Here is a 22251-nt window from a genome sequence, read left to right on the forward strand (position 1 = left end):
ACTTGTAAATTTTTTTATTATACAAGGATATTTGCAAGTACCCATGGATTTTTTGTAAAAATAAAAAATAGTTTAAAAATATCTTAAAAAACATTTTTATTGTAAATTTTATTTGTTTTAATATTTTATTGTAAAAAATAATTTGAAATGTTAGAACTAAAGTTATTCAAATATTCTACCATCTACGCAATTAAACATGTTTGTGAATAATTCTAAATAAATAAATTTTATGAATTCTAAATAAAATTATCTAAAAATTACTCTCTAAATTATAAACTCAAATAGAAATACACTAAGATAAGTCCCAAAAAATTTTACTCCAAAACATTATTACAAATAAAAAAATATTTATAAATAATATTTACTTATTTAAGTTTGATAAAAATAAATAAAGAATACTTAACAATTATTCTATATATACTGTTCATATAATTTGTGACATGTATAAATTTTTATACCTAATGCACATTTTCATATATATCAATTTGTAAAAGACAAATTTATCAAACTAATTTATGTATTAATATATAATTGATAATTAACTTATTAGTAATTAATTTATTAACATCAATCTTTTGATTAATTAATCTATTAACATGAATTTATTATATTAATTTTATTTGATTGCATTCAATTGTTAATTATATTTGTTTGAATTTAAAACAAAATAATCTTATTTAATGTTTTTTGGAATGAATATGGGATTGTCATATTTAATGTTTTTTTGGAATGAATAAATATGGGATTGACACCTTTGTTGTGAAAACCGCGTAGTTTTTATAGCAAATAGTATGTTCAAGAGTGATTTTAAGGATAAAAATTATTGGAGGCTTGAGTGTTTTATTGGTGATAATATTGTACAAGAGTTGTGGATGAGGTGAACGGATGTTGTTATTGATGATGTAACAATGTTAATGTGGTTCTATATGGTAAAGCTTTATTTTTCACCGAATATAAAATAATGTTATTTGTGGGAATCAATGGGTATTGTTGATCATTATCTCATTGTGAAGTGTTGGTTCTTAAATTTGTACCATTCAACATCAATACTAGTAATACTTTGGTTTGGGTACGTTTTTTAGCTCGAAGATGAGATATTATGATAAAACTTTGAATCTTGTCATCTATAACTACAACATTTGTTAAAACAGATATGAAAACTATTGATGTTTTTTAAGCTAAGTTTGTGTTACTATGTATTGAAATTAATTTGAACAAACCTATTGTGCAAAGAATTTGGTTTTGTAAGCATTGATTCAATGTGGAGTGTAAAGGTCTTCATTTACTATGTTTACATCGTGGTTTATATAGTCATATTGCAAGCTCTTACTTGAAGGCAAAGACACTAGAATAAGGATGACAAAATTTACTTAGGCCAATGGTAATGATGCTAGTAAGGGTCAATGTGACATGATCCACAAAACCTGATCATCTTAGGGCTGCAAATGGAAATAACGACATTAATAACCTAATGAATATTGAATTATGGTTTTAAAAGGAAAGTGGACACACCAATCCAAGCAATTAATGAGTATCGATAATACAAGGTGTTGACGATGGAAGGAAAAATAATAGAAAAGTATTGTAACAACAAATTTTATATTATAAATGGAATTAGGGAAAATATGATTGATGTGGGCTCTCAAACATTGTTGCTAATAAAGTGGTTGCTACACAAGTCTAAGGCAAATCAAGGGAAAAATGACAAAAAAAAGGCTCAAAATGATTTGAAGTTAGTGCAATAGAGCATCATAGGTCAACGTCTGAATAATTATGATAAATAAATGCAAGAAATATCAATCTATGGTATCTTAAGGTGTGATATTCATTTTTGTTTTCTAAAGTGATTATCGACCTTGGGTACAATTTTCTTTTAGATAAATTATACTTATTGGTAAGCTTTAACAATCAATATCTCTTTACTTTTTCTTTTTTTCAATAATCAAGAGAAACTCATGGATTACTTTCTCTCCATACAAACAATCATAAACAAAGTCTTAGGTCTTGACTTATAAATAACGTTAAGTTTTAAAAAAACCTAATTCTAACCAATAAAAGTGTACTCTCAATTTATCTAAGTAGCGTTATCAAAACCAACAACAATTACAAACCTATGATACTATTTGGTTTTACAATAAACATATAATTGAGCAAAAAAACCTTTTTCGCACAAGTCATAAAACAATTTTTGGCATGAAAAACAGTAGAAATATAAATACCAAAAAATTAGAAAAGCAATAAAGAACAATTAGACCTCATAACCATGGAAAACTAATCTTCAATTAACCTTAGACTAACAAAAGATTTTTAGCTCCCCATGACAACTATAAAGTACAATGAAAAAAATAGAGAAAGAAGACACAACTTAAATTAGCCATTACAATGAATCGTCGAAGCGTAAAAAAATTTCCCCTAAGTGTTTCTAAACCTTTTTTTCATTGGTAGTAGGGTTTATAAAATGGGCCACTAATTAATAGTAAAAAAATATTTCTTTTAAACAACAAATATAAAAACAAATTAAAATATCACAATAAAAGTCTTAAAATAAAATAGAATAAAAGATAGAGGTATCATAAATTCATAATTTTTCTTAATTAATTTATTGTTGTTCTATTGAGGTGCCACAATCTTCATCTTCATCTGGTTACCTAAAAAAATTCTTCATCTTCCTATTCATTTTTCAGGTTCTCTAACTTAATTAATCTAAATGAGATTGTTCTTCCTTGAAAAGAAAATAAATGGAAAAAATTAAAATAAACTAATAGAACTAACATTACATTGGTTTGAGTAAAACTGAACTTAAATTTTTTGAGCAATGTTTAAAGTTCAAGTCATGTGAATGAAAAAAAATAATTATTATAAGAGACTTCACTAAATGCATTAATAAGTTTTTTCATTAAAAACAATCATCGATAAAACTAATGAATATGTTATATCTATAACGCAGGAAAAATGAACTCAAAGACATAAAGTATTATTTTCTTAATAAAATATTTCTAAATGTCCAATATAATCATAAAAGAGATGGAAGAAAAAAAACCAAGAAGGGAGGGAAAAGGAGGGTTAGGCTTAAAAAACAATGTTGCTATTTGTTATAAATTATGTTTTGAACACATAAAAATTAAGTTATTTCTTAAGCAAATATTGGAGTATAAAATAGTGGGAGATGATAAATAGTCTTTGTAATAATCAATTGTTTTCTTATCAAAATACCCCTAAATGCTTTACATTTTTTTAGTAAATATTCCAAACTAATAAAATAAACTCGTCTCGTTCTCTTATGAGGATCCATAAATATGATTAGCCACAAATAAATAAGACAAAATGCATAATCATTATTTTCTCTCCATGCATTAATTAATTGCATGATAAATAATTAGGAAGAGAGTAAAATGACAATGAGTGATAGTGGAAAAAATATAAACAATTAACAAAATTAATAGTAAATAAATTAACGATTTTTCTTAATTCTTGTGAATTTGTTAAAATGGTGCTGGACATGTATGTAGTATATTGCGGGTACATGCGGCGATTGGATAATGGACAAAACTCAATTTGCCATTATTGTCCATGTATTTTGAGGCATTATATTATAATCTTTGTATTTTTTTATTTGTCTTTGTCATGTTATTTTGTTACGTAGACTTATATTCATATTTAGGAGTCACAAAGCAAGTTGAATATACAAAGTTAGGCCATCTCATAATCAATTTGTAAGCGTTTGTAGTAATAGTGCCCCCTCATATCATGCGAGACTCTTTCTTTTTTTTTTTTTTTTAAGAGAAGTGTGACTCCACTTTTTTAATAAGGAAAGGAAGTATAAACTTGAAGTGAGATTATTCTGCCAACATCAGAAAATGTTGATTCAATGCAACTTATTTACCTTTTAGAAGGAATTAATACATGATTACTGGAAGATTAATTTTCAAAAAAAGACTTGTTAGTGAATAAAATATCAATAAATTAGAAATCATAATGTACCACATATAAATGTTGTAATTGAATAATAATATAAAAAATTATTATACTATTAATACATACTATATTTACTCTATTTTAAGAAAAAAAACATTTACATTAAAAAGCTTCACTTATAGATAAAACAATTAAATAATTAGATTAAATGATAAAATAGAGACTTAAATAATATTTTGATTCTTATAAAATATATTTTTTCTTATAATTTTAGTCCTTGACGTTTTTTATATAGTTTTAGTATGTTATCAACTTCCCTAATGATACAATTCATTAATGAGATGCTAACATCATTTAATGTGTTGTTTCTTGAAAAAAACTTTAAAAGATTAAAATAAAAAACATCCTATTTTATAAAGAGCAAAAGCTTATATAAGTCTAAAATAAATGATAAAATTTTATGTTTTTATATTAAGTTTTAATATAAAATTTATTTATTATTTTTTATATTTTGGAATTAAATCAGGTATGATCCATAAATTTGTATGATTATAAAGAGAAAGGTTAAAGTCACATTTTATAATATATTATTTTTAACATATTATCTTTTATTGATTGAATTTGATTGAAAATAATAAAATTTAAGAAGTGTCATATCCTATTTAATAACTATTTTGATGTTGTATAGTTGTTTAATACACTTTAGTCAATAAAAGCGAGTACGTATGGATGAGTGGGTTGATAAATTCCTCTGCTGTAAATGAGAGCATGCATTGGGACATAATGGTAACTTGCAATTTGCAATAAATTGAATGCGTTCACGAAACCTTGGCTTTCAAGTTGAAATGAGAATTGTGTGGAACTCATTTTTCCCCATTTTGTGAAATTCAATTCAATTCCAAGGGTTTCCATTTCAATGTCTTCCAATTCTCACAGAGGTGCCTCCTTTTACGGCAATGCTGCTCCTTACCGATCCAGGTTTGTTTTTTACTCTCTCTCTCTCTCGTTCCTTACAAAGAATGTTCAACTTTGCATGAATTGAATTTGCGAGAATTGCAGAGAGGGGCTTAGCACCCGACCCGTTGCATCCTCCGATGAAATCCAATTGCATATCGATCCCGGCGTCGACTTCGACGACGAAATCACCGGTCTTCGTGGCCAAGTTAGAAAATTGAAAAATGTATTCCACTATTGCCCCCACCTTTTTGTTTCTCTTCCTATTTTTTCTTTTAATTGTCTTTTCTTTTTTGATTCGTAATGTCCTCGTACGGTACAAATTCATACATTTGTGCCGCAGGTTGCTGAAGAGATAGGTTCAGAAGTCAAGTTTCAGAGAGATTTTCTGGAACAAGTGGTACGTAATTTTTTTAGATAACTTATGTTTCACGCAGTTTTTTTTTTTTTTTTTTTGCTTGTTTCGAATTTTGGCTGAGAAAGAAGGATAGTGCATAGTGAGTGCCTAGAGTTCCATGCTTTATGATTCAGCCAAAATGGATTTGCTTTTGAAATTTTAATTTCTGTGGATGTTGAAAGCTGAAATACTAGGTGTGTCTGTGGCAGGAAAGGTTTCACAATAAAAAATTTAGGCTGAATTTCTTGTAATGTTGAAGATCGTAAGACTTAAAATGGAAAACCATGCTGTTAATGCTGCTACTATATTTTGAACCTTTGACCTAAAATAAAAAAAAAAACAAAACCATTTTGTTCTGGACGAACGTTGGAATGTTGGTTGGGCAAGCCGAGGTCGGTCTGGAAGTCCCGCCACTGTTAAACAGTGGTGAGGATGCTGGCAATGGACTAGTGGTGATGGTGGACCCTTAATGGGATTGGGGTTGGCTCAGAACAAATTCCTTGTTACAAAGAAACACCTTTTCCTTTTTAAACAATTTCTAATTAGTGGATCTCTCATCAGGATTTCAAGCTAGATGAATTTTTTACCATCTGTCAGTGAATCCTTATTACTTTGACAGTTGCAAGGGATTATCTTTGGGTTGAGTTGCATAAGATAACCGATGGATGGAAGAAGGGAAATCATAAGCAATATACTTAATGATTTTGCGCCTAAAGACAAATTAAATTTATGAGAACTTCATTCAATATTTTATAAATGAGTACAGAGGAAAAATCTTATGGCTTGTTTTTGTTCAATGTTGTTTTGTAGTAATTGATCAGTCATTGGCACATCTCCTTTTCGGCAAGAGATTATTCAACTGTCTATTAATACCTTTGGTTGCTGTTTCAATACAGAAAATGGTAATGATAAAAGCTCAAGCCGGGGTGAAAAGAATAACTTAAGAAGATTGAACAAGAGCATCGTCAAAAATGGTTCCAACCATATTGTTCATGTGGTTGTTTTTGCATTAGTCTGCTTCTTTATAGTATACTTCCGGTCAAAGATGTCCGGCCAATGATGGCTCATAGTTGAAAGATTTTTATTCAGGGCCTTCTTCGGATGACTCACTACGATGCCTAATCTTGTACAGAAAAGCTACACTTCCTGTTGCAGTTACAGTTAAAAATTCTTCGATTTCAAAGTTATGTGACTTGGTCGAAGCAGTAGTTTTGTGTAATACAAAGGATAACTCGCTTGTTTAATAGACTGCAAAATCCTCTTTTCTCTTAAAACTATCATGTGAATATCTGATAAATGTAGTAGTTAATAGCATCCTTGAACTTTACTCAGTAAATGGCACAATAGATGAAGCCTCAAAATGGTGAAGTTATCTGGTTTGTTTTTGTTGCCGAGTGAATTGTGATGCTAATAGTAAATGACATTAATATTCACTGGATTCATGTCTACTCAAAGCTATTACGTGTGTTTGATTCTGCGTCGGTATAGGACCAAATTCACGTCCAATTGTCAATTTATGCAAAAGCTTGTATTTATTACTTCAAGTATGCACATAATTGACGCGCGTATAGTTTCTGCCGACGTGAAAATCTTCTTTACGTGGATCTGAAGTATATCACGTCCAACAACATTTTTGTCTAATAATCTCTTAAAAAAAATTCTGATAAATACATACCACCAAATTATAATAAAATTTAGATATTTTATAAGATTTTTTCTTAGTATCATGAGCAAAATACACCTTGAGGGGTGGAAGATTACGTCTACGAATTAGGGTGTAAGAAATTGAATTCATTTCAAGACTCCAATTGTCTAAATGAAACATGATGAAGAAACGTATGCTTCTAAATACAGGCAGGATGCAAAATATAATAATTAGCGACAAATATTTCAATGAAAAATATCATAATTAGCAACGATTTGTGCCGAATGCATCATGATCAAGTAAAAAAAAATTAGACCCGAAGCTGCTCTTTATTCTTGAAAAAAACGCAAGAATTCAAATTTCTGAGAACTATTATTTATAATTACAAATATAGAAATATAAAAGCTTGACTTTGAAAAACATGGAATGATATTCTGTCTCTGATTTTAGTTTAGAAAAAAAACAAAATCTTGTTTGCAGAAGTTCCCTTATACATAAAATTTTAAACTTCAGAACTAACAAAGGACCCTAAAATTTCTGAGCTACTTTAAAGATGACCTTGAAGATGTAACATTTTAGAAAGAAGTTATATATTCCTAGAGAGTAAGACAAATTACAAGGATTCAAGTCTTAACTCTTCAGAATTGTCCTTACATGAATGGATTGTTCAGACGTGCCATGTGCACACATAAGATGCTACGCTAAAATTAACAGAAAAGACTTATCTAGGACAATAACTTGAATGACGAACTATAGATTTACAGACTATTATGGCCTATTTTTCGTTTCGTTAAATTCACGAACTAAAAAAACAGTTATCCAATTCAGGGACTAAGTTTAGAGTTTACTCCAAACTTGCGTTACGTATGAAGGGGAAAAAAGGGGGAGTATTGAATCAGACTTGAAATACAAATTGCCCTAGCTAACTATTAACTAATAATAACTACAAATGTTGCTTGCACTGGGAAGGCCATGCAGTTTCGTGGGATGAGCTGATCTTCCAAAGAACATATATGCTCACAGGTTTTCATAATGTAAAAGCATAAAATATTCAATTTGCATAAACCACCGATAGCAAGCAAATGATACATTACTATTCTATTTACAAAAGCTGTACAATTATTTCAGTTAAACGTTATTAGGTTATTAAGCAAAGGGACAAAAAAATATTGCAATTAGATCTCACACTATAAATGAACTTCCAGAGGAAGCGGCACCCAGGCCAACCTACCATAGGAGTCAGCATGTAAAATTCACTTTTGCCCCGTGTGACGTGCTGGGGGAAGTAAATTCTATAATCCCAGCAAGAACCGTCAAGATAGTGGGTACAAGTGGTGTCAGCCTGTCAGTAGGTCAAAATGCTTTACAGAGGTTGTTAGGCTTCATGTTAGATGAACCTTGTTGAACTATCGGGCCTGTGGGACCACACACCCTGCTCCTCTTTGGTTCAGATATCCTCACGTGTGAAATTGCAGAGGCAAGCACATCAATCAACACACATTCATCCTGATCATCTGAATTGCAACTTTCAGAGGATGAACCCTCCCTAAGTGAGTAAGTATCTATCCTGTTTCCTCCTAACCTTGGTTCAGGTACCGCAACAAGCTGTTGGCATGAGGCACCAATTTGGTTCTTGAATTTTGTTTTGATGGGCAGCATTTTCAATGTATTTGCCGTGTAGAACAATATCCATGGATGTCCTGAAATTGAACCATGAGGTTAATATAACATGCAAAGCAAAAAACTTAAAACTACTTCAAACATTGAAGGCATTGTCTCACTTTTTTGTCTAGAAAATATTAGGCACACTTGAAAAAGCATCATTACTATATAAGGGGAACATGTAATGAAACAAAGTATGTGAGGATTAGCATATTCACTGTATAAAAGATAAATAACAAGTACAGAAGGGTATAGCCATTTAACAGCTGGCAAAGACTGATGAACAAAGCTTGTTGAAATCTAATATCTAAAGTCATTGTGATAGCAAAGATAAATTTGAAGAAAACTTGGATATATTCAAATTGGATGAAATAACCTGTTTGGGGGGGGGGGGGGGGGGTTATACAACAATTCTGGGTGCATTTATCATGGAGGGAGGAAGAAAGATAAAACAGGCAACCTACAATACATTCATAATATATCATGAACTTACTAAGTACTTCGTCAGCTGATATCCTTGCTGAAATATCCCTTGTCAGCATTCTCCCAATAAGGTCTCGTGCAGGTTTAGATATTGATTCCCACATCCCATTTTGGAAATCTAATTTGACGGTCTTAATAGCCTCAAAAACTGCTTCCAATGAATCTCCTTGAAATGGAAGACTGCCAACCAACAGAGCATGCAGGAGCACTCCAGCACTCCATATATCCACCTTCTCAGAGTATCTGCCTAACAATACTTCTGGGGCAACATAGGCAGGACTTCCAGCCAAACCAGTTAAGTTCTGACCTGAGATACAAATTTTTAGGTAATAAGACATTGCTTTAATGATAATATTGTCTGATGTATAATTGTGTGAAGAATGGAGCCTGACTGGAAAAAAAATAGTCAAATGTAAATTGATATTTGCAATATCTTAAAATAAAATGCATACAATATGGCCCAACCTCAAAATGCAATCACTTACAAAATTCATGACTCTTTTAAGTTTAAAGCTCATCATGATGAATTCCTTCATTTTTTTATCATGCCATAAAAAATCACAAAAAACAAATACACGGAAAATGTAACGAACATAATGCAGAAATATTAGCATATCTGCCTAAGCCATACACATTTTTTTATTGATAGCTAATGAACTGGATAAATTTTTACAAAAGGCAGGTCGGACAAGGATTCTATCACAGTTAAATACAGACAGAGGGAAAAAAATCATCCAGACAGGTTTCACTGACACTTACCTTCTGAAATTCTCATGGCCAAGCCAAAATCTGCAAGCTTAATTTTTCCAGATGCCGTGAGCAGAATATTCTCAGGTTTGATATCTCTGTGCACAACTCCCATGTCATGACAATACTTGATGACCAACATCACTTCCTTGAGTACATTAGCAGCCCTCTGTTCCGAATACGGACCATCCTCAACCATCCGATCAATGAGCCGTCCCCCAGAGCAAAGTTCCATCACAAGATGAAAGCATTCAGCTTCTTCATAAACAGCTTGCAGTGTAACAACCCCAGAATGTCCAGACAAGTGTTGCATGATCTCAACCTCTCGATGAACTGTTTCCTCCCCCTTCTTCAGGGTCTTACATGCATATTCTGCTCCACTAACCTTTGACCTACACAACCAAACAGACCCGAACTTGCCTTGGCCAATTGTCTCCCCAGACACATAATCATCCTCGATCTTTTTCTTCCTGCCCATCTGGGTAGCGACATCAATGCAACCTATCTTCCTCTTGAGCCCTCTCCCCGGCGTGATCAAAGACGACGTCCCGCAAGGCGGGGCAGTAGCAATGCCAGCAAGCCTCCTCTTAAAGGATGTAGCTGGCTCAGTGTCAACATCCTCCTCCTTACAACACCTCTTCTTCAGCCTACAACAATCCTCTAGCGAGTAATGGGACTTTAAATTCGATGAAGCAGAGCCATGATTAGGAGCCAAAATAACAGCCAGATCCGCAGACCCATCAGTCTCGCTTCCTTTCCTTTTCTTCCTCATAACATTAACAAACTACCACCACTCTCAAATTTCTCAAGATCACAACAACCCCATCAAAACACACTTTGGGTTGGATTCTACAATCAATATAGAGAACATCAACAATCATCGAAAACCCATCCAACATATATATTATTCACATCCAGTTTCAAAGAAAAAAACACCGCCATTATTATATAGGGCACGCAGAAATGGAAGGGGGAAAAGGGAAAACCCTCGTTCCCCCACCACCAGAATCAGGAAGAGAAGAACCAGAAACTTTTCGGTTCCGTGCGAGAACTAACATTCCCTCAATGATAAAGGGGGGTTTACTAATTATAAACAACAACAATTAGACTTGAAAAAAAATTAGCGCGAATAAAACGAACCTCTTGGGTTTGGAGTGAAAAAGATCCTCTCCAATGGTAAAGAAGAAAGGGTTCGGTGTTTCAACCAGAGAGAATGGGAAAGGGAAAGGAACAACGGAAGGTAATGAGAGGAGTGGCGAAGAAGATTGGGGGAAATATGGAGGAGAAACCCTAAAAATCTTGGATGGAAGATTAGGGGGGAAACAAGAGTTAGTATTATTATCTTGATCGTGTTTGGTGAAAAAAAGAAGACTCTTGTGTGTTTGGTTTTCTAGGACCTAATTAAGTTGGTTGGGGATGTGCGCGTCCATCGTAAGGTGATTGGACAGCCTCCGTCGTAGATTTTCGTTTCTTTTGGTATTTTGGTTGGCTCACGTGGCGTGGGTGTTTTTGTTTTCTCCCTAAATTACAACCCGACACAATAAAAGGGTCCATTCGACACGTGACTCAACAGCTGACAGGCGCGGTGATTCATGTGCCTGGGCACCGGGTGACTCACCTCAAATGCTTTCTTGCATTTTTCTATCATTTAGGATATCCCTTAACCAATTCTATCTAAAGAAAATTAAAAAAATCAAGCAAAAAAATTTGAAAACTAATTTTTTTATGGGATTGAATTTAATTTAAAAAACATATCAAATCTAATCCAAATTGAACTTGTACATGCTTTTATTTATAAATTTATATTATCAATAATGTTTATATTTTTATTTCTTGTTTTGATGTTGTTCCTGTAACTAAGTCTCATCTAGGATTTATAAGACCAAGCCTAAAAGCATTTATTTGAAACTACCACAATTTTTCCTTTTGCTTTGTCCTTAGATTTCATATAGACATGGGTTTTCTTCTAAGTTTTGCAACAATCACATATGTATTTAACTTCTCGTTAATCGTTATTATAGGTGCCTTACAATGATTTTTGAGGAATTATTACAACTCTAGAGGGAATTATAAGAATGGTAAAGTACTAATCTATGTGAGAGAAATCTTAAGTCGATCAACGAACAATCAGTACGACACACAATCCTCTAGTCTCAAGTGTCTAAGCACAAAGAGACTAGAAGTCATGAGCTAATTAAGAGACGGTCAGTGTGATATATAATCCTCTAGCCTCAAGTGCTTAAGCACGAAGAGGCTTGAAGTCATGGGATGATCAATAGAAGACCAATACAATAAATACTCATACAAAAAATAAGTTAATTACTTAGCATCAACATGATGTAATTTGTGTACTTGTTCAAAAATTGAGTTAATAACTTAATGATTTATAATGAAATGATTCGTGTGTCATTGTCCTAAAATCGAGCTTATCATTTCATAATTGAATTTGTGGAATACTCATTTGAAAACTGACTTAGTATATTTTATATTGTATTTCATATAGTAGTCGTTCTAAAATTGAGTAGATGAGTGATACTTCGTAACCAGATTTGTATAGTACTCGTAATTGAAACTCTTCCATGGACCGAGCTAAGTAACTTTTTAATATAATATGTAGATTTACCTTTTTTTTCGAGTTGATACCAACCATTTTTATGGAGGTTTTTTTGAGTCGACACCAGCCATTTTCATGGAGGGTTTTCAAGTCAATATTGTTCAGTTTAATGAATGTTTTTCTGAGTCAATACCAACCATTTTCATAGAGGTTTTTCTAAGTGGATACCATCCAATTTAATGGAAGTTTTTCTGGATCGATATCAACAATTTTCATTGAAGTTTTTTCGAGTCGGTACCATCCAATTCAATGGAGGTTTTTCTAAGTCGATACCAACCATTTTCATGGTGACGTGCATGTCTCTATCCTTGGCATTTGTTAAAAAAATGAAGCAAACCAAAAATAGAGATAAATACAACATAAAAGTCGATATGGCAAATTATTTAAAATATCATTAAATATCTTTACTCGAACTTAATAAAAAAGGCAACAAATGTCTTAGAAATTTCTAGAGTAATAGGCAAAAGATCACATTCACGAATATTAAGGTTCCAATAATACTCAAACTAGGTTATTAATCTTTCACGTAAAACTAAAAAACTCTTTATAACATGGAAAACCTAGCAGAAGAAGATTGACTAATGAAAAAGATAATTGATCAAATAATATCACAAAGTGATGCTAACTTTTATAATTTTTCTAATAATAATATAAAGGTTGAAATATTTAACATTGAATCTTAACCGTGTGTGAGTGCGACACGCTAACGGTATGTAAATACACTTTAATAAAATAACTTCATAAAAAAAAAAAAATCCTCCTAGTGATGCTATTGTATTACAAAACTTTAAAATCATAAGCATTGGACCTTGCTCGTTCATATAAATCCTTCTCACTCTCTTGTAATTTGTATATCATAATAATAATAATAATAATAATAATAATAATAATAATAATAATATTGTTGATGTAAATCCATGATAACAATATTTAATGTGTCGGCCAATCCATCAAGTAGATTAAGACAATCATCGATCCCTATGTAGATCCAAGAAAATATATGCCATCACCTAAAGTATTAGTCTAGAAAACTTTTTTTTTTTTTTGAGAAGTCTAGAAAACTAGATACGGTAAACAAAATATATGCATCCACTCGAGTAAAGTAAAAATCACAATATATTAAAAGTTGATAATATTTTTTCTCTTAAAAAAAGTTGCTAATATCTGTTTAAAAGTTTTTTTCTTCCAAGAGAAAATTAAATTGCAATTCGATAGTTAGGAAAAAAACGAATAATGCACGTTAAAAAGTGATTACAAATCAACCATTTGAAGGAAATAAAAAGAAATCGTTAGAAATTAACCATTGAATATTAATTAATTGGATAACATATTTTATTATTCTAGAATCAAGTATTCATTAAATGTGATTTATTATGTAATTTTAAATCTTTTGAAACAATTATTTATTTTTTAAATTTCAACTAAAAGTTTCAACGGCTAAATAAATGCACATTATTGATTTTTATCAGGAGAAATAAATAAATAACTCATTTATTACAGATAATTTCGTAACAAAATATAGATTTGATTATCTTCTCTCAAATTAGAGCCATTAGTTTCTCGTTTACGAGCCTTTGATTTCTCCCTTTTCACAACTCAATATTAATTTCATCATTTATGAGCCTCTAATCATGTAACCGAACAATTTAATTTTAGCCTTAAAAGATTATTGTGAATACTAATTTGTTAACAGTTAAGGAAAAAAATATTCAGAATAAAACTCTCACAATAATTAGTTTTAAAATTATTAAATTTTCTCAGTTAAAAGACCATAAACAAATTATTCCTAATATATATATATATAATAGCTACATATAGTTTATAAATCTACTTTAAAAAAAACAATTTCTAGAAATTTGAAGTTCCACGAACATAGGTCTGCCAACGCAAAATTCAAAGCAAAGAAATTCTATCAGGAGAAAAGAAAAAAAATTGGACAGAAAACAACAATATTATTTCCAAATTGCTCATCTATACAAACCATTGAGTAGAAATTGCTGTAATCAAAACCAAATCGGGACAAAAGGTACGGAATTGATAAATTAGTGACACGAAATTGGCAAAAGGAAACATTTCAGCTTATGTTCAAAATTGGGATTAATATCATATTGATATTATATATGACCATTATTATGAAGGTTCACGATAAGGTTTTATAACTTCATGATAGTACGTGTCTTAGCACAAAGGGGCAATAAGACGTGTAAGGATTAAAAAGAAATATAACAAAAAAGGACAAATAAACTAGCATTACCATTAGCATAACCAATTTTTATCTTCGCAAACAAAACAAGGAATGAACATTAAACCGTAAACTTAGCTGTAAAAATGTCATAAATCGGTTGAATTCTATGTTTGAGGGATTTCACCATCCTTTGTAGACCAAAGGCGCCTTTATCAAATGTCTCAAAATTGATAGGATATGTCTCACTAAATTGTCTTTCACCAAAATAATTGCCTAAGCCCTAAACTAGTAGCACCATTCTGGGTTTGTATTTCGATACCAGCTTATCTCTAAACAAGGATCAAGGGCGTTTGGAAGAGTTTCACCAAATCCTACGGTGGACGTGAAAATATTCATGTAACTAAGTCTAACCTAGGGTTTACAAACCTAACTTAAGGATTCAATTAAAATCATCATAATCTATACTCTTAGCTTTGTCCTTGGGGATTTTATAGACACGAGTCTCCTCCTAAGTTTTGAAATGGTCACGTCTGTCTTTAACTCCCTATTAATCGTTATTAGTTATTACACGTGTCTTATAATGATTTTTGGACGATTATTACAATTCCAAAGGGGATTATAAGCATGGTTTTTCATTATTGGTAAGGAACCGACCGAAAGCCAATCAACGAGTACTAAGTTATGTGAGAGAAGTCTTGGGTCAGTCTGCAAACGATTGATATAGTACAAATATAATTTTCATTTCTTATATATTTGTAAAATTATCACATATTGTAACTTATATGTACTTATAAATTTTTTTAAAATAAAGATATTTTTTTTACTAATTATCTCAATTAGGATGCATAAATAAATATTCTTTCCCGTCTTGATAAAAATATATATTTTTATACTTATTAAGAAAATTAGTTAACTTTATTAAATTATGTCATTTTTAATTACAAATAACTTTTTATTTTTTGAACTATCCTTCATTGAAACTTGATACTAAGTATAAATTTTTTTTTGGCCTTATTAAGTTAACATATTTTGAGAATAATTTCATTAAATAAGACTTCATTAGTTGTTTTTTTTAAGAAACAAATAAGATTTGCTTAAAATAAACAGAAAATTGTATTTTTAAGTAGAAACAATTTAGACAATCAAAATGACCCTATATAATGATTTAAATTGGATCTTTTAGAATTTTAAAAATTGATCTTTCTAACATTCTAATCATATTTAAATAAAGCCTTGTTGATTCTTGAAGAACCCGATTTATATCTCGTCATTTCTGGTGGCTACTAATGTGGTTGCTTTATTGGGAGTTGATATTCCCACTACCAATTTTGCAATTCCTACAATCACTTTTTGAAAAATAGGGAGAATAGATAAAAGTGTCTCTCTACACATTTTCCCCACCCCTTCTCCTTCCCTTATCCCCATTCTCCTCAGCACCTTTTCCCCTGCCAGAAAACAATAGAAATCACACTTTAGTTGTGTTATTTTTTGTTTTGAAAAATAAAATTACAAAATGAAATTATGATTGTGTTATATAGTGAAAGTAAAATTACAAAATGGAATGATTCCGTTGTGTTATTTAGGGATGGAATCAAATAATTTAACAAAATCATGGTTCCATTGTTATTTGGGAGTGATAAAAAATGCACAACAAAATTATGTTTCCGTTATGTAATTGAGAGGTGAAAAAATACACAACAAAAATACGATTCCATTATGCACTTGTACAACAAAAATGTATTTCCATTGTGTAATTTTCACCCCCAACTACACAATGAAAACACAATTTCGTTGTATAAATTTTCATGGAGTAATTTTGGAATATGGATAAAATACACCCACATGGGTAGTGTCATTAACAAAAGTAGTAGTACTAATAGCAATACCCTGCTTTATCTGTCTTGTTTTAGTGTTTCTGTTTTTTTGGGCCTTGGCCCAGGTATCCTGCAAAAAACAAAAAATAGAAAAGACAGGAAAATAAACTTTAGGTAGAAAAGCTTGTTTTTTATGTTGGAAATCTTGAAAAACCTTGGTTGATAAAAATATATCTATGATATACTACAAAATTCTACTGAGTCAAGAGTGCTAGCTACTTTCCAATTCCATTATTGAGCCTAAACGATTGGATCCTTAGTCATTCTTCTATTCAAAATATCTACTTTCGTTTACGATGAGTTCATTGACTATTTCAGCCTCATTGTGATGGCTTTTCTTTTTCCTCAAATCAACAGAAGATCCTTCAACGCGTACAAGTATAAGCAACTTCTGATTGATTGGTTAATGATAAATCACTAAAAAATACCTATAAAGACATGACGAGAATGAGAGAACTGCAAGTGTTTGGTTTTTAATTCGCAAGTTAAAAAGAAGAAAAATGGCAAGAGAATCATCATTGACGTTAATAGGATTCTGGGGTAGTCCTTTTGTTCTCAGGATCAAGTGGGCTCTTGAACTAAAAGGGATTCAGTACCAATATGTGGAAGAAGATCTCAGCAACAAGAGTGCTATGCTCCTGCAGTATAACCCAGTCTACAAGAAGGTACCGGTTCTTGTGCATGATGGTAAGCCCCTCGCAGAATCACTGGTGATTCTTGAGTATATTGATGAGACCTGGAAGCAAGATCCCTCCCTTCCACATGATCCCTATGAAAAGGCCAAGGCACGATTCTGGTCCAAATTCGTTTGATGAAAAGGTAGTAAGAAATTAGAAGTTAAAACTCAGCATCAGCATGCTATCATGTGCTTTTTTTTTCCTTGGTAACTAACAGTCTAACACTCAACCTTTCTTATTCTCCGTGTGTGCCAGCTGTTATGGCCACCTTTTCCAAAGGAGGGGAGGAACAACAGAAGGCAGCACAAGAAGCTAGAGAGAATCTGAAGACCCTTGAAGGAGGATTAGAGGGGAAGCGCTACTTTGGAGGTGAAAAAATAGGCTTCGCTGATATTGCTATTGCCTGGCTTGGATACTGGGTACGAATAGTGGAGGAAATTGTGGGTATAAACCTCATTGATAAAGAGTTGATGGCTAAGCTTGATGCTTGGTTCGATGATTTTCTTGAGCTTCCTGTTATCAAAGAATGCATGCCACCTTGTGATAAATTGCTTAAACACAACAAGGCCTTCCACAAGCTCTTGACATCTTCATCCACTTGAAAGGCTTTGCCCCATCCATATCATGAAATATGTGATGCTTAGTTAATGTTTGATATGCTTGTATGATATATCAATAAAAGTATTGCCATAAATAGACACGTACCTGAGCTCATGGCCAACCTATCATGCTGTAATGTAAATGCTGAAAACTACAAGGAAATTATCGTTTCTTGTAATATTGAAGGGAAGACATTTACTCGCCTGTAAGAGTAGTTTGAAAGATTGCCATTGACCATCTTAATATATTCACACGACCATGTTATATGATGCTCTCTTTATGTTTAAATCAATGAAACATGTTGAAATGATATTTACCAATATGCTGGAACTGATTGATGAATGGATGAAACTTCTGGGTTTGACCACAAAGCTTTTCTGATTCAGATCCCACAAAATCTTTCAGCACCTGTTGATTTGAGCTCCACTTGTTTTAACCTAAACACGTACATACTGATGTAAGAATTGAAATTTTCCTTGAAAAAGCCTACAGGAAAAAAGTAGGAATTACCCCATTAAAAAACCTATAGGAAACAAGTGAGCCAGCCACGCTACTAAGGCATCGGATTTTCGAATTGAGAGAGATATCGAGAGAAATCAAGAATTCTCGCTATTTCTTAGATTTAGTTAATAGCGATCATGTTAAGAAAGCTGCAAGAGTAGTTAATTAGTTAGCCTGCTATAGATTACAGACAGAATGCCCTGAGCCATACTGAAATTACTGATTTATAGCAAACCATATTTCAACGAGTTTTAAAATTAAGGGAATTGAACGTCAATGCAATTATGAAAGAGCTCACTACTTCCTAACTGCTATGGAACAAATATATTTATATAGATATTGGGCAATGTTAAATGTTGGTTTTTATATTTGATTAAAAACTGATCTTAGCCTCTTAGGTACAAAAAAATATAACTTGCTTACTAAAGAGAAGGAATTACCTAAGAATGAAACTGAGTTCCAGGTTACTGCTTCACCTCCAAACACTTCAGCTTGAACACATCTACAAAACAAGAATTATTCTTACTGGAAAACTGCACATCTTGCAATAAGCAATCAGGACAACTTAATGGATTTGATGTTACCTACCCAGTGAAAGCTTTAAGAATGGAAAGTGTCTCGTTATCCATCTCAATTTTATCTTCATCCATCATTTTAAGGATATGGAAAGGTGGTTTGTTGGCAGAAAGGTGCATTCTAAGCAATATTTTATACAATGATAAACTAAAAAGACCAAAATTACGGAGATCTGTAATATACTTGTTTGCATATTTGAGATTCCCATCTTTCTCCAAATACTCTGCAATGGCTAACACAAGTCCATGTGGCGGCCTCCAATGGCAATCTTTCATCATAGCCAAAGCTCTTTTCATGGTAATAATAGCCTCATCCATTTTTTGCCAATTCACATATCCTTCCATGAGAATTTCCAATGTCTTATAGTTTGGACAACCACCCTTCTGCAATGTGTGAAGATGTAATGATTCAGCTTCTTCCATTGATCCATTGCGCGCATATGCACCCAAAAGAACATTAGACACTCTGATATCGTACTTCTGACAATTAGATTCCCATTCTAAGAAGATTCTCTTGGCCTGTACAATGTCCCCAAGCTTCACCAAGCATATCAGTATGCAAATGTAGTTGGCACAACTGATTCTTCCACCAACTGCCTTACTAGCTTCCCATAACCGCAAGACTCCTTCCTTTTCCTTCAAAGAAGCATATAGTGTTATGAGGAAGAAGTAACCAAGACGGTTACAGGTAGATAGTTTCCTTTCAGCATCTTTGAGAACCAGAATGGCCTTCTTAGATTGTCCTGCTTTCTTATAAGCATTGGCTAATGTAGCAAGACTGCTCCATCCCACTTCAACATTCCTATCATTTTGCATTTGTCTGAAAACTGTCTCAACTGCTGCAACCCCATATCCTTCTTCCTCAGTACAAGCATTCATCCAAAGGTTGTAGGACAGAACATTGCAGGGTACTTTATTTCGCTTCATTTGCTGGATAACAAGGGGTACTTTCCTGTACTCACATGTTGCTAGATATAGTTTCATTATCTCATTAAAAGGGTGTGGGCTCAGCACTAGCCCCAGTTCATAGAGCTTCACCATGAAAGTCTCGGCTTTATTAGTGTCCCTAACTCTTATATAGCCACGTAGAAGTGTGAGACAGGCAGCCTTCTTTGCAGCTGAGTCAGGTAGATTCATAAAATATTCTTCAGCTTCCATTAGATCATAATTCTCAATGATTAATTCCAATTTCATAGCATAATCAGCTGGGATCATATGGAAATTCTTCTGGTTTTCTATCCATTTAACTACCTGGGTAAAAGAATAATTAACAAATTAAATTGCTTAACATTTTTAATAAACTTCTCATAAAAACTATAAATTGCATCGCAATGACATGCATGTCAGAGATTGAAAGAATCCATTATCAGCAATTGTATGTAATGCAATGCCTTAAGCAGTCAATCCTTGAAAGTAGGGAAGAGTGGCTGACCCCAAAAACACTAATGGTACGGTGGATTGCAGAGCGGTCACTGCCAAAAATAGATGCCACAATACTACATGCATATTAATGCTAAAAACTATAAAAATACATAAACTTTAAGGCATAACCTTAATTGAACATCCAAAATTTGACTACTCTTCTCTATGACTGTTTAGATTTAAGGAGTGAAACTTTCAATCATCAACTTGTTTGATCCCACAACATTAACATGATAGCACGACTCTTTTTCTAATTTGAATTTCTTGCAACTCTTCCTCCTCCTCCTCATCTTGATGCAACTCACCGATGTATGCATCAGTGTCTTGCATGAGCAATTTCTTAATTTTAGACAAACATTATCCTTACAAACATTACTTCTCGGGAAAATTGAATACCAAAAGTGGGAGCAAAATTGGCCTCAATCAAAACTAAGTAAATCAGCTCTGAAGCACAAGTTGGAAGAATAATATAGATAGTAGAAGAAAATCGAACCTCGAGGGCGTGGTGGTAGCACTTCGATTTGACGAGGGTTCTGGCGATGCGTCTGAGCTCAGAGTGTGAAACATCGTTGCCTTCGTCCACCCAATTTTTAAGCGCCGGCAATGGACTCTGCTTACGGGATTTGAGTTTTCGCGCGAGCGGCACGTGGAACGCGGAAGCGCGAGAATCTACGGAGCTACACAGAGTTCGTGCACCGAACACAAAACTGATGAAGCAAAATTTGCTGAGTTGATTAGGTTGATAATCAGAAAGCGGAGAGAGAAGACGGGGTTGTGCGTACCGTCTGATTCCGGCGGAAATGAAGCGGTTCGCCATCTCTCGGCAGATGGACGGTGCTGATTAGTTGACGTTGGAATGCGTGGGAGGATGAGTTAACTGGTAAGGGTATACGAGTCCCTACCAGTCCACTTATCCTACTGTGTAAATTTTATTTTTTTAATAAATTTTAAGTAAATTCGGTGACTCTGGAATTTACGAGTTTGTTTGTTCAATGTTCAGTATATTATTTTTGAATAATTTTTTTTTCACTCTTAATAATATTAAATTTTTATTCTTTAATAATATCGGTGAAAATAATTTATCACTATAACATCTATATAGTATTGATAATAACCGATGTGAAATTTATAATTTATAATTTTATTTAATTATATAATTAAAATATTTAATTAATATATTATTTATGATTTATTATTTTGTATTAATTCATACACACGCGTGTTCCAGTTAGGAAACACTCCGGTTTACCGGTTACCTTCGGGTGCACAATGCACTAAATATGAAAAAGGGGATAAATACCTGCTTAGGAAACTGTGTATTTGTTGAAAATTTAGTTCTAATTTTTTTAAAGATTAATTTAATCCATAAATATATAAATATTAGGATAAATTAATTTAACCATTAAATATATGTTATTTTCGTTAACGTTTGAGTGTGTAATACATACACGGTATATCATTGTTGATTTGACATATCTATGTGGGCAGGTGACACTGACGCCCTACATCAAAACGGTATTTTTTGACTAAAATTTCAATGAAAATTAAAATAAATTAATGTTATTTTTTAAGTTTACGTAGGTAACAAGTTTATTCTTCTTCATTTTTATTGAGCAAGGTTGTTATATATTTATCCTTCTTCTTCATTTTTATTGAGCAAGTTTATTGAGCAAGGTCGTCCTTCATCTTTTTTGTTCTCTAAAGTGAAGATTATGAATATATTTTACAACAAAAAATAACTTCTCCAAATGTTATGTATACTAAATAAAATTGTAAAATATATTCAGACATTGTGAAATACTACTAAAATTTATAATTTGATAATACTCATGACAAAATAAAACACCAAATATTATGCATAACATCCATAATTATTGCCGATAATATTGTACAACAAAAATTCAAAAAATATAAAAAAATATCAATCAATGTGCGAAAGGTTATTTCCTCAATCTCTCGAGTAGCATTAAGTCCAGAGTTCCACTCTATCCATAATATTA

The 22251-nt window shown here is 32.3% G+C and overlaps 3 protein-coding genes and 1 pseudogene across 8 annotated transcripts; 2 read left to right on the forward strand and 2 right to left on the reverse strand.

Annotated features, from left to right (window-relative positions):
- The first annotated feature begins 4680 nt into the window (after positions 1-4680).
- LOC114409240 lies at positions 4681-6704 on the forward strand (annotated as a pseudogene). Its single transcript, XR_003666014.1, has 4 exons — positions 4681-4893; positions 4975-5095; positions 5213-5269; positions 6163-6704. The product of XR_003666014.1 is annotated as a bet1-like protein At4g14600 (transcript).
- A 1205-nt stretch (positions 6705-7909) lies between these two features.
- LOC114409241 (serine/threonine-protein kinase PEPKR2-like) lies at positions 7910-11185 on the reverse strand. The gene is made up of 4 exons (XM_028372630.1): positions 10944-11185; positions 9816-10652; positions 9067-9363; positions 7910-8611 (listed from the first exon to the last, which is right to left on the reverse strand). Exons 2-4 carry the CDS (start codon positions 10573-10575, stop codon positions 8265-8267), a joined length of 1404 nt encoding a protein of 467 aa, XP_028228431.1. The 5' UTR covers positions 10576-10652; positions 10944-11185; the 3' UTR covers positions 7910-8264.
- A 5526-nt stretch (positions 11186-16711) lies between these two features.
- LOC114409244 (glutathione transferase GST 23-like) lies at positions 16712-18063 on the forward strand. Its single transcript, XM_028372635.1, is given in 2 exon segments — positions 16712-17295; positions 17409-18063. Coding segments are annotated over 2 exon segments (666 nt in total). The 5' UTR covers positions 16712-16976; the 3' UTR covers positions 17756-18063.
- On the reverse strand, positions 17553-21151 carry LOC114409242 (pentatricopeptide repeat-containing protein At5g27460-like). Of its 5 annotated transcripts, none has more exons than XR_003666015.1 (5): positions 20745-21142; positions 18843-20080; positions 18695-18756; positions 18264-18403; positions 17553-18190 (listed from the first exon to the last, which is right to left on the reverse strand). XR_003666015.1 is itself a non-coding variant. In XM_028372632.1 (5 exons), exons 1-5 carry the CDS (start codon positions 21066-21068, stop codon positions 18136-18138), a joined length of 1653 nt encoding a protein of 550 aa, XP_028228433.1. In that variant the 5' UTR covers positions 21069-21151; the 3' UTR covers positions 17553-18135. The 5 variants fall into 5 exon arrangements, 4 of the variants coding, with proteins under 4 accessions (XP_028228433.1, XP_028228435.1, XP_028228434.1 ...); XM_028372632.1 differs by lacking the exon at positions 18264-18403 and having other exon boundaries at positions 17553-18239; positions 20745-20958; positions 21034-21151; XM_028372634.1 differs by lacking the exon at positions 18264-18403 and having other exon boundaries at positions 18731-18756.
- Between the last annotated feature and the right edge of the window lie 1100 nt (positions 21152-22251).

Source organism: Glycine soja, chromosome 4, assembly GCF_004193775.1.
Source record: "Glycine soja cultivar W05 chromosome 4, ASM419377v2, whole genome shotgun sequence".
Lineage (NCBI taxonomy): Eukaryota > Viridiplantae > Streptophyta > Magnoliopsida > Fabales > Fabaceae > Glycine > Glycine soja.

Coding starts and splice junctions, on each gene's coding strand:
- LOC114409241 (XM_028372630.1), bottom strand. CDS start 10,575: ATGAGGAAGAAAAGGAAAGGAAGCGAGACTGATGGGTCTGCGGATCTG. Junction 9,364..9,815: donor GGCCATGAGAATTTCAGAAG/GTAAGTGTCAGT, acceptor TTTGTATCTCAG/GTCAGAACTTAACTGGTTTG. Junction 8,612..9,066: donor ATCAGCTGACGAAGTACTTA/GTAAGTTCATGA, acceptor GTTCAATTTCAG/GACATCCATGGATATTGTTC.
- LOC114409242 (XM_028372631.1), bottom strand. CDS start 21,068: ATGGCGAACCGCTTCATTTCCGCCGGAATCAGACGGTACGCACAACCC. Junction 20,081..20,744: donor GCTACCACCACGCCCTCGAG/GTTCGATTTTCT, acceptor TCTTTTACCCAG/GTAGTTAAATGGATAGAAAA. Junction 18,757..18,842: donor ATTCTTAAAGCTTTCACTGG/GTAGGTAACATC, acceptor CTTGTTTTGTAG/ATGTGTTCAAGCTGAAGTGT.